At 42.0% G+C, this 12,517-nt stretch overlaps 1 protein-coding gene across 1 annotated transcript in view; it reads right to left on the minus strand.

Moving 5' to 3' along the window:
- The window catches only part of LOC126384989 (thyrotropin-releasing hormone-degrading ectoenzyme-like), a 264,660-nt gene that overhangs the window by 229,594 nt on the left and 22,549 nt on the right, over positions 1-12,517 (minus strand). The window contains exon 3 of the mRNA XM_050036465.1: positions 4,760-5,036. Coding sequence (XP_049892422.1) covers positions 4,760-5,036 — 277 coding nt within the window. The remainder of the gene's footprint in view (positions 1-4,759; positions 5,037-12,517) is intronic.

The raw sequence follows: 12,517 nt of genomic DNA on the forward strand, positions 1-12,517 counted from the left end.
ATAACCATGTTATTAATTACAAAACGTGCACATAGAAATAGTAATGTTTGTTCAATCATTGTGTTTATAGACTTTACAAACATCAGAGTAGTCTAAACGGTGATATAGTGACGTGAAAAATGTGATATATATATATATATATATATATGTATAGCTAAACTGTAAACAACAAGGCGATTCCCTCTATACCTTGAAACTGGAATATCACTGCAACCCTAATAGGTTCATTTGTACCACCGTTGCCAGATGAAGGCTACGATGATTACTGGTATTGTACGATAATTCTGTAAAATGTAGCGACAATCAATATGATATACTACGAATTAGGACACTACAAATAACATAACACCCTTTACATGAAGTTACATAAATAACATTACGGGGTTAAAGTTTAGGCAATTAAAATTACTGTGGTTAGGTTTAGGTAAAGAAACATGGTTGGGCGTGTTTAGGTTTAGGCAGTGATGTAGTGGTAGTTGATGAGGTGAGTGTAGGGTAGGATACTGAGGAGGAGCTGGGTATTCTCTTATATATTCCAATGGCTTTTTGACTGATAGGTGCGTCTACTGTTGACAACCAGAAAAAGAGTTGGGTATAGCCCCTACACCTGCGTATAATCTCCACTGCACCACTTGGTTTAGGCAGGTAAAGTTACTGTGGTCAGGTTTGAGGTGGCGAAACATGATGAGGACGAACCTTTCACCACCCCAACCTTTCTCCTTATAAGCGTCCGGGACTGGTTCCTCCTTGTTTACTGCCATCAGCACATTGGTCACTTGATCACAGCCTTTCAAAACACGTGCGATATGTACTTTACATGTGAAACATTTGTGAGAACAGCCTGTAATGATGCTGCCCGCCAGTCTTTCAACAAAGCCAAAAGTAAAGAAAACAAAAGGTAGAACATTTACAACAATTTCCCACCTCTGACTGGATGAAGCTTTAAAAGTCTGTGCTGCCCTGGACTGAAAGGAAGGATCCTCTTGTCTGTTTTTCTTTAATAATCCAGTTAGTTGGTGGTTGATTTGGGTCGGCTATTAAAAGCAAAGTAACTGAAACTGCCACCCCTGAAACTAAAACAAAGAGTAGTAACAGCAGTGACAGAAACCATAAGTACTAACATGTTTTATTAAGAACACAAGTCCCACAGAGTCAGACTATAAAACGCTCCAATCCAGACCACCCTCGTGTTGCACATCAGCCGGGAGAAAAGCCAGTAATGAAACCATGTCGACCTCTCTACTGAAGGAAGTTAATCATCTCTAATCTCAAGATACCAAACCGTTATCTGGAGTTCACATCTTAATTACTGTGTTATCCTGAGATAACAAATAACTGCTGTCTGACTTCATTATACCATCGCACACACTCAAACTCTTATCAAGATTTAGACTTCAGACAGTTTGAGTCACTCGTTATCTACAGATGGAGAATGGTGCTTGTTGGTAGTATTTTAAACCAGTCGTCCTGATCACATCATAATTTAATTAAGATGTTTTATGGAGATATCGATCATTGTTTTTATGTGATGAAGATCTGAACGTGTCGTTTTATCAAGATGTGTTTCCATGACCTCGATCATTACGACCTCTGAGTTAAGATGATTTAACCTTAAAACTGAGTTAACGATAATTAAAAGAGATCATGTCATTTAACTACAGTAGAGAGAGCTTGGTTTCCGTTCCCAAAACTGAAGACCACAAGTCAACACAACTTTTTTGCATTTCAATGAATCACAGAAAAAGGTTCAGAGTTATCAGTACTCGGTCTGGAGACTTTAATTTTTTACTTACTGATTTAGTTCATAACTTTTAATGTTTTTACAGTGTTAAATAATCCCTGGCTGCAGCACTGCTATATACTGAAGCCCTGAGAAGCAAGTTAGAAAAATAAATTCAGGAAATTCATTTTCTAAGTCTGATCTAGATCGTTTTCCCTCCTGTGTTCCTGACTTAAATGAACTGTATGTAACGTCCGTATGTAACTGCGCTAGCTCATTAAAAATGGTTCATTTGTGGTCTGATGAACAGAAAATTAATCAAATTCAGTGTCCCATACTCCCAGGCCTCCCTTTGCCAAAACAAAGTCCTCATGTCACAGGAAGTGCTGACGTGAAATATTGCGATATTGTTGCTTTAGCTGGCTGATGGAAGCTGATGTTACTGTACGTTCAGACCAGAAGCTTCCAAAGAGGCAAAGTCTCTCACGGACGCCCAAAAAGCACGACTGTCAAAAACAATTTAAAGGAGCCGCAAAGCGACTACTGGCTTGAAAGCAGCGTAGTTGCTGCTTGCTGTTATCCAGTCATAAAGCTCATATTTGGCCAACAGAAAGTTGTTTGGTCAATGAAAACAGGAAATGTATGTCATCCCATTCAAACCAAGCAAGGAAGACTTGCTATGTCATCCCATTCAAACCAAGCAAGGAAGACTTGCATGCTACATCACACACTTCAAAACTCACCAGACCAACCAACTACCTCTGTAACCTCGGGTCTCTGGAACCGAACAGCGACACATTATAAAGGACTGAGTGGGCGCTATCAACTTCTTGATATCCATCGATGGAACAAGTGTGGTGTAGGAACCAAAGATACATGGCTTGTGCTTCATCGAAGCACGTCAGCATTCCGATTGGTTGTCGCCGAACTGCGTCACAGCACATTACCATAAAGTTAAACGAGTTTTAACTCCCTTCCGGACCGCTCCGGTTGCTTTGGTCGCCCAAGACGTGTGACTGATGACCAGGTCGCCCAAGTCGCCGAGCTCTCATTGAAAATGAATGACTTCCGCCGTTTTGGAAGCTCTGGTCGCTGTTGGTGTGAACGTACAGTTAGATCGCTGGCTAAGGCGGACACTTTATTGGCTAGCTATCATGGGTAATGTTACATATATTTTAAGAACAGGTAAAAATAAAAGTTTTGCCATGATAGTCTGTAAGAAAACTAAAAAACTAAAAAATTGTGGGGGGAAAAAAGTTTTGACAGAAAATTTTTCAGGGTTTTTCTTTTTTTTTTTTAATTTTTAAAAAAAAAATAATAATTTTATATACTTTATTAATCCCCGAGGGGAAATTCAACTTTTTTTTTTTACAATTATTAAAAAAAAGTACAAAAAAGTTTTGCCAAAACAACGTTCGTGCATTTCGTTTTTTTGTTTTTTTGGGGTTTTTTGTTTGCTAAAATAACTCTAAGTTCCTAACTATAAAAAACACAAAAGGTGGGAAAAAGTTTTGACAAAACGGAACAATTTTCTTACGTTCTATTTTTTATCTTTTTAAATCTGTAAAACAGGTAAACAACAATAAAAGATTTTGCCAGGATGATTTTTCCAAGATACTTTTTCAATCTGTGAAAACAAGTAAACAAAAAAAAATAAATAAATAAAGAGTTTTGGGGGCTGAAAATTTTTTTTTTTTTTTGGCCAGTGTCTGTTTTTGTAGTACTCATTTTGGCCACAAGAGGCTGAAGTGCACGACTACCTTTTGTTCTAAAAGGGACTAAAAGCATTTACGTTTTCTTGTAACAGCAGATCTGCAGATCAAACAGTCATGTTACATAACTTGCTAACAATATATGGACATTATATTTAGAGTGAAAGGAGAAATTAAAACTCACCCGGAAGAAAACGTGAATGATTTTAGACAACAAGCAAAAATGTTTTGAACGGAAAAAGATTTTTCTTTTCACCTCTTTCACAGATGAAAAAGAGAAAAAATAAAACACTTAAGGAACTTAAAAAGATGATCCTGGCAAAACCTTTTCTTTCAGCTGTTCTTGAGTCATAAACTCAGGAGAGAAGACCGTTTATATCAGATTTAGAAAATTAATCCCAGAATTTTTCTTTCTTCCCCCTCAGGGCCTCCACAGGCACAAAATAAGTAAAATCAATACCAGAGAAAATACTCAGTCCAAAAAATATCAAGACTGAGTAGGATTTGTCAAACCTATATTCAACCAGGATACACACACTGACATGTTCTCCAAATATGGTCATGCTAAAGTGTTTTCCTAATTAAACAACTGTTTCCATCGGCTGAGAAATACTAACCAGGATTAGCACACTTGTTACGTGTCATTTGAAGCCGTTATTTCCTGGTCCTGACGTCTTTTAACTGATTATCTGACACATCAAGCTATCCATTATTATGTCATTATGTCAAATATCTGGAGATATTTAGTGTTTTAACGCCGGCAGACAAGTTCTTAATGATATGAAACACAGCTCAGAGGTGATCAGGGCCTTAAATGTGTCAGTGTGTTGAGCTAACGAGCTTCTCTATTTCCTGTTGTATCCACACAGGTTTCATCACGGTGTTTTCTACTCTCTCAGCCTCGAGACAAACGGGTGACGCAGAAGAAGAGAGGGTAGAAATAAAAAAGGCGGCTGACACAGAATCAACAACATTTGTATTTGGCACATAATGAGATCATTAAGTCAAAATCACAGGGTAAATGTTTTAAACTACACTTTAATTTCTTATCTTAAGAAAAGCAGATAATTAAGTCGGGATCACGAGATAAGAAAAATACCTCTGTGATGATTTTGCTTGCAGAGTTTTATTTTTATCTCCATGACTTTTACCTTATAGCAGTTTGACTTCATTAGACATGTTAATTATATTTTCTTTCTTTTGTCCTCTGTACTTAAACTAAAACATCCTGATCGTCTGAGTCGTGTTAGAAAAAGGCAGAAATGTTCGGAGGGACTTAGACGCCATGGACATGTAATAAAACTTTGTTGTGGGTGTTGAGACTGACCGTCACGCCGCTGTCGGTCTGCGTCTCCTTGTAGGTGAAGTTACAGACGGCCCAGGCCAGGTAGTACGTGGACATGCGTGGCGTGCGGGCGAAGCGGTTGGTCACCCAGCCGTCCTCGTCCGCCAGCAAGGTGCTCTCCACGGGCATGTTGGAGAGCGAGGTGTACTGAGGGTCGTGGCGGAGGGTGAGGGTGAACGTGGCCTTGTAGACGGGCTCGTCGAAGCAGGGGAAGGCCTTCCTGGCGTGGATCGGACTGAACTGAGTCACCGCCAGGTACCTGTGAGAGAAACAGCAGAGCCGTGTTACTGTCAGATAAAACAGAGAAATGACTTTCAGAGAGGCTTAAAATGGTTCAAGGGATGACGATGAGATTATTTTCAGCACTGCAAACCATTTTGCAAAGTCACTCACTCTACGTGCAGAAAACAAACTCCAGCCTTTACCTGATCTAGGATCAGGTGTTGATCATAAATCAATGCTGACGTTACAACAGCTTCTGTAAATGCTGGAAAAACTGTTGTCTCGCTTGATGTTCTAGGATTTCCTGCATATTCATATATTTGTATTTAAACATCTGCTTCCACAGATAGACTTTCTATTTTTGGCACTGGACTGTTCGTCAGGAGAACTGCTGGAATATATAAACCATTCAGACTTTCCACGTCCACATATGGCGTCCAAGGTACCCTGGGTGTGTTGGTTGTTGACGTTCTGGGACGCCGTGTCAACTTCAGCCTGTTACATGCATTGTCTGTTTTCAAAATACACTTCTGTTTTCACAGGAAATGTACAGTTTGATACAGTCTCTTTCAAAATAAAAGCACTACGTCGGTACAACACCACCAACTGATGTTTTTTTCCTTCAGCAACACACACACACGTGGTTACGTTTAGTCAACACACACGTGGTTACGTTTAGCCGACACACACACGTGGTTACGTTAAGCCGACACACACACGTGGTTACGTTTAGCCGACACACACACACGTGGTTACATTTAGCTGACACACACACGTGGTTACGTTTAGCCGACACACACACACGTGGTTACGTTTAGCTGACACACGTGGCTACGTTTAGCTGACACACACACACGTGGTTACGTTTAACCAACACACACACACACGTGGTTACGTTTAGCCGACACACACACGTGGTTACTTTTAGCCGACACACACACGTGGTTACGTTTAGCCTACACACACACACGTGGTTACGTTTAGCCAACACACCAAGCGCCAGTTTTCGACGACTTCTGAGTGAAACCAGGTTGAATCAGCGGAGGCTGGCAGTGAGCTGAGCTGACAGACTCTACAGTTTTTCTTTACAGATTATATTGATGCCAATCTGATGAGAATACTGTCGACATATGTCGGCTTTTATCTTGTGTTTCTAGAGTTATGTGTTTTTGCAGACATGTAAAGAATTGTTAATATGGTTTATGTCTTAAAGGGAGTTTGGCGTCATATTTTCCACCAGGAGCAGGATGGGAAATAATCTCAAAGGGAATCTAGCTGTACTCTGTAAACGGTGATGCTGCAAGATCCCCAGTTTTGATAAAACCTTCCAGTGTATGGTCGCTATAACCTGCTGCTCCCTGTAGCTTCATACTTGGTGTACAAACATCTAAATGGTATCGATCCTTTTATCTAACTCTCGGCAAGAAAAGCCAAGAAGCAGATTTCCCAAATGTGGAACCTTTGAGAGAAACATTAAACAAATAAAAAGGTTTTGGCTGATCTGGTGAACACAAACCAGCCTGTGTGACTTTAATGGTACATCATTGGTAAATTAATTGCTGACCCTAATGTCTTTGGTGTGCCTCATAAAACCTATAATGGCAGTGAGCTGACTCAGTAATGTGATTACACAACAGCCTTTCTGTAAAGTTTACAGCCATTATTCATCAGAAGCATCTGGTCAGAGCGGACCAGGAGAGGCTGCAGCACAGAAACCCCATCGCTCACGTTAACCCCCCCGTGGAGTGCACTGAAATGAGCGAGGGTGCTTCACTTTTATTGCTTATGAATTCACTTTTCATTCGTGAGAGGAGGGTTGTGTTATTTTTTAAAAGTTACAGTTTCACTTTACATCAGAGGTCCTTGTGGATCCATTCACCTCCAAGAAACTGAGACCGGCCAGGTCCAAATTACTCTCAGGCTAATGAGGTTCCCTCTGCTGCCACAGAGACTCTCGCCCTCCCTCTGTCGTCGCCTCTCTACACCTTCTTTTAATTTCCCTGTTCTTTACTCTTTCCCCTCCTCTTCCTCCCAGCTCTTGGATCTGTTTGTTAATGTGATATCAGAGCTGGACTGTTGTTGTGTTTCTGAGGCAGATGGAAAGTGTGAACTGGAAAAAACAGGATGACGTATTGTTGCTTTTTTAGCATCACGCTGCTGCTGCTGCCCGTGTTCTCTCTCTGCTTGGATGTGCTCAGCTCCTTTTAGATCCTGTCTTGTCTTCAGGACTTTAAGACACAAGTTTGTCTTCAGGACTTTGAGACAAAAGTTTGTCTTCAGGACTTTGAGACAGAAGTTTGTCTTCATGACTTTAAGATAGAAGTTCGTCTTCAGGACTTTAAGATAGAAGTTCGTCTTCAGGAGTTTGAGACACAAGTTTGTCTTCAGGACTTTAAGACACAAGTTTGTCTTCAGGACTTTGAGACAGAAGTTTGTCTTCAGGACTTTAAGACACAAGTTTGTCTTCAGGACTTTGAGACACAAGTTTGTCTTCAGGACTTTAAGACACAAGTTTGTCTTCAGGACTTTGAGACAGAAGTTTGTCTTCAGGACTTTAAGACACAAGTTTGTCTCCAGGACTTTAAGACAGAAGTTTGTCTTCAGGAGTTTGAGACACAAGTTTGTCTTCAGGACTTTAAGACACAAGTTTGTCTTCTTGAGACAGATAGTCCTGAAGTTTTAGGAAACAGATGATGGTTTGGGTTAGAATGAACAGATTTCTGACAGAAAGCCCTGAAGGTTAACTGATCCATGTGCTGTTTCCTGTGTGTTAGTGGAGTCAGTTTAAAGTCAACTCCACTGAACTTATTATTTATGTGCTGTTTTGATCTTTTATGGCCCAAAGTAACAAACAAAGCTGCAGCAGCTCCTTCTGTGACAGACTGTGTTAAATGATCAGATGATATCGTCTCATATCAATCGCAGGACCCTGAATCACATTGAATGAAAACTGCATTGTGGGGGACTTTGTGACATCGGCAAATATCGCATCATTTTCCAAAGAATCAATACGGTATCACATCTGGATGAAACTGGTGATTTACACCTCTCATTAACAGGTCCAGTTACAGTGTGTCAGCCATCAAGCACAAACGTATCATCAGGAGTATTTCTGATTGGTTTTGTTCTTGGCTCCACTCGAGATCGTTCTCCACAGATCCATTCAGATCTCTCAAACTGTCTCAAAATAAGGTGTAAATAGTGTTTTGCCATAAATCAGTCCTGCTCATTGATGCACAACATTTCCCACGAGGCTCTGCCACAGCCAGAGACGTTGAAGGCAGCAGCCTGAGTCTGCACTGTCTCACATTGTACATCATTACGTTGACGAAGCCTAATTTGCTTCACATTTGGCCCTGGATCCAAACGATGTCATTAAATGAAATGTCGAGTTAAGCAGAATTGCTGTTGTATTAAACGACCCGTGAAGTGACCCATAATTCAATTCATCATATTCTCACATCTGGCTTTACATCTTGTGCTGTGTGGCTCGGGTCAAAGCTCCGACACCCACAACTGGAGTCCTGGAATAAATCCATAAATGTTGAATAAAGCAGGATTCTGTTTGAGTCTTTGAACCTTTCACAGCTATCAAAGAAGAAATTTGAGGTGAAATCAGAGTTCAGAGGGTTAAAGGATAATCCTGTGAAGTCGGCGCCGACAGGTCGGCTGCCTCACGCTCAAGTTTTTTACAAGAAGACTTTCTAACTTGTTCAGATTTTCTTGTTGGGTGTGAAAAAGGAGCTTCGCAGAGAGAGATAATCCAAAATAAACACGAGGACATGTTCTGTTTTCTCCTGATTTCTTTAAGCCGGGCTGAATGTTTCACTATCGCAGCTTTGTCACGTCCGTCTGTCAGTCAGCTGACAGAAACAGGAAGCAAATTAAAACTCCAGCAAATAATCCCTCGCAAAACTTTACGTTATCGCACTCCTGCATTTTTCACTGGCTGTTTGTGGAGGGAGAGATGAAAGGAGTATAAAGGAGGAGAGGGGAGTGCAGGTGGAGAGAGGAGGAGAGGAAAAAAGGAAAGATGAAAATAAAAAGAGGGAACAAAAGTGAAGGAGCAGGAGGAAGAGGAGAAAAGTATCAGGAGCCGCCACGAAGCACTAAATATTCAAAACAGAGGAGGTTCACTGAAGGAGGAAGATAAAGAGGAAGAATAGAGGCAGAGAAGAAGAAAGATGATGAGGGAGCAATGGGAGGACCACGAGGAAGAGGTGGAGGAGGAAGATGAGGGAGGATCAAAGGAGAAGAAGGAGAGGGACAAGAAGAAAATGTGAAAGAGAGGAAGAGGAGGATGTGAGGAGAAGGAGGTGAGAGGGGAGGAAGCAAAGAAGTGAAAGAATTCAGGGGTATTTGTGGAAAAGAGGAGAAGAAAAGGAAAGGAGGAGCACTGAGAGGGGAGAAGGAGAGAAACTGAAAGGAGGTGTAGAGAGACGAGGTAAAGGAGAGAGGAGGAGCTGGAGGAGAGGCAGGAGGAAGAACAGAGGAAGGTGAGTGAGGACTGGAGGAAAAGAGGTGGAAAAAAGGAGGGACAAAAAGAGTAAGATAGAAAATTGAAGACGTGCAAGATGAAAGAGCAAGAGAGGAAGAGGAGCTATGAGGAGGAGTGCGGAGGAATGGAGGAGGAGGAAGTGGTTGACTTGAGGTGGTGCGATGAAGAAATGTTTAAAAGAACAAAAAAGGAGAAAAAAAGATTGGGAGGAGAACGTGCAGGGAAAAAAGGAGGAAGAGGGGGAGAGAAGGCGATAAAAGGAGGGAGGATATGTGAGGAAAAGGAGGAGGAGGATGGAGGGGAGAAAGATGAGATGGAGGAGTGGAGGTAGCAGGAAGAAGATAACCAAGACAAGGAGGAGGGGGGAGAAATGAGACAGAGAAGGAGTGAAGGTAAGAGGGAGGAAAAGAGGAGGAAGGAGGGCAGAAAAATGAGAGAGGGTGTAGGAGGAGGAAGGAAAAGAGGAGAATTGGGAAGGAGGAGAAAAAGATGGAATGGAGGAGTGTAGTGAGAAGAAAAAATAGAGGAAGGAAAATGGGAAATGGAGAAAGGGAGAGAGGAAGAGGAGCTTGAGGATTGGATGTAGGAGGAGGAAGGAAAAGAGGAGAAGGAGAAAGAGGAGGAAGAAAGATGTGAAAGATAAGTAGAGGTAAGGAGAAGTGAAAGGGGGGAAGAGGAGAAAGGAGGGGAGAAAGATGAGATGGAGAAGGAGTGGAGGGAGGAGGAAGAGGTGAACAACAGAGTCAGTGAGAAGAAAAAAACTGAAAGGAGGTGTGGAGAGATGATGAAGGAAGGAGGAGGAGGATAGATGAAGGGAGGGACAAGGTAGGGAGGAGAAGGAGGAGAGATGGAGGGAGGGACAAGGTAGGGAGGAGAAGGAGGAGAGATGGAGGAAGAAACAGAATAATAAACAGAGGCTGAGCGAGGCAGAAAGAAAGACAGAGAGCGAGAGAATAATGGAGAGAGCCTGAGAGGGGCGAGATAAAGAGAGAATCTATTAGACGACAGGACGAGTCTGTTACACACACACACACACACACACACACACACACACACACACACACACACACACACGCTCATGCATGAATTCATGCGGCGAGGCTTCGCTTCGTCTCCCAAACGCCGAGAAGGGAAAAATGAAAATGACATCATTTCCTGCTGTAATGTTTGCCATTATGTTTGTGCGGAGACACCACAGAAGAAGAGGAGGAGTACACAGGCACGTTAATGACACGCCGGACACACACGCACATACACACACACACACACACACACACACACACACACACACACACACACACACACACACACACACACATTCACACACACGCAGAAACACACACCTCATTCAGATTCAGAGATGTGACTGAAGGCGAAACTGTTGAGTCAGGTGCTTTTCTTTGTGTGTGTGTGTGCACATTTATGCCTATGTGTGTCACAAGTGTGATTCAGTTCTATATCTATCATACACACACACACACACACACACACACACACACAGGACACACTGATCTCTTTAAGCAACGTCTCAAATTGCAATTCCCTGCTTTCACATTGAAACGACTGCAGTGTGTGTGTGTGTGTGTGTGTGTGTGTGTGTGTTGTAGCTATAGTTTCACACAGGAAGTCGATGAAGAGGCTGATTCATCATGTTTGGTGTAAAATATATAATAATATATAGCGACTGATGGAGGAGAGTTTATTGACGGAACGAGGGAGAAGGAGGTGAGGATGAGGAGGTACAGGTGGGGAGGAAGACGTAAGGTTCTAAGAGATTAGAGGGGGTCTAGTAGGTGAGGATGTAGGGGATAAAAGGGGTCAACACCAACAGAGAGACTGAAGCAGGTACAAACAAACATGGAGGTCACTCTGTCCAAACATGGAGGACACTCTGTCCAAACATGGAGGACACTCTGTCCAAACATGGAGGACACTCTGAGCCATGGCAGGCCAGCAGCTCAGGGTGCTCCAGGACATATTATAATATTTGGCTGCAGTGTTTTTGCTATAAAGAGTCAAAGGAAGGTTTGCTGATGTTGAGCTGCAGTGAACATGATGATCATGAGTCACACAGAACCAACAGGACGAGGTTTCTCAGGTCTCAGTTGTTCTCAGCAACAGGTGAGTTATTGTTATTGTTCTTCGTGCTCGCTGCCTCATGAGACCGTCATGCCTATATTACACATTAGGAGAAATATTAAAGCTACACTGATCGATATTTTGGGAGCAATGGATGATTGATTTTTGTTGATGTTTTACAGCAGAGTTTCTGTCTGGTTCAGTTTCTGCACTCGACCTGCTCAGCAGACAGACGCAGACGCTGTGGATGTCCTGAATGATGTCATCCAGCAGTGTTTCACCGGACAGCGAGGAGGGATGTCTAAGCACTGGTTAGATGGAGGGAAGTTAACCACAGTTCATTCACACATACTGCTCACAGTGTTTTGACACACAGCTGGTTGAAAATGGGCGAAGTACCCTTTTAAGGGCGGGGCTGCTTGATTGACAAGCTGTCTGAGAGGCGTTGCCACCAATTGCTGCAGTCTGCCGGTACGTTTCCATGACGACAGAGAAAATAAATTCATTGTGTCAGTCTTTTAAAATACACGTAAACACGTTAGTGTGACTGACACAGGACTTTTAAACCAGACGTAAACATGTTAGTGCGACTTATTCTGGACTTTTAAAATACACGTAAACATGTTAGTGCGACTTAAACCGGACTTTTAAAACAGACGTAAACATGTTAGTGCGACTTATTCTGGACTTTTTAAATACACGTAAACATGTTAGTGCGACTTAAACCGGACTTTTAAAACAGACGTAAACATGTTCGTCCGATTTAAACCGGACTTTTAAAACAGACGTAAACATGTTCGTCCGACTTAAACCGGACTTTTAAAACAGACGTAAACATGTTAGTGCGACTTAAACTGGACTTTTAAAATACACGTAAACATGTAAGTGCGACTTAAACCGGACTTTTTAAATACACGTAAACATGTTAGTGCGACTTAAAC

This window comes from Epinephelus moara, chromosome 23 (genome assembly GCF_006386435.1).
Source record: "Epinephelus moara isolate mb chromosome 23, YSFRI_EMoa_1.0, whole genome shotgun sequence".
In the NCBI taxonomy this organism is placed as follows: domain Eukaryota; kingdom Metazoa; phylum Chordata; class Actinopteri; order Perciformes; family Serranidae; genus Epinephelus; species Epinephelus moara.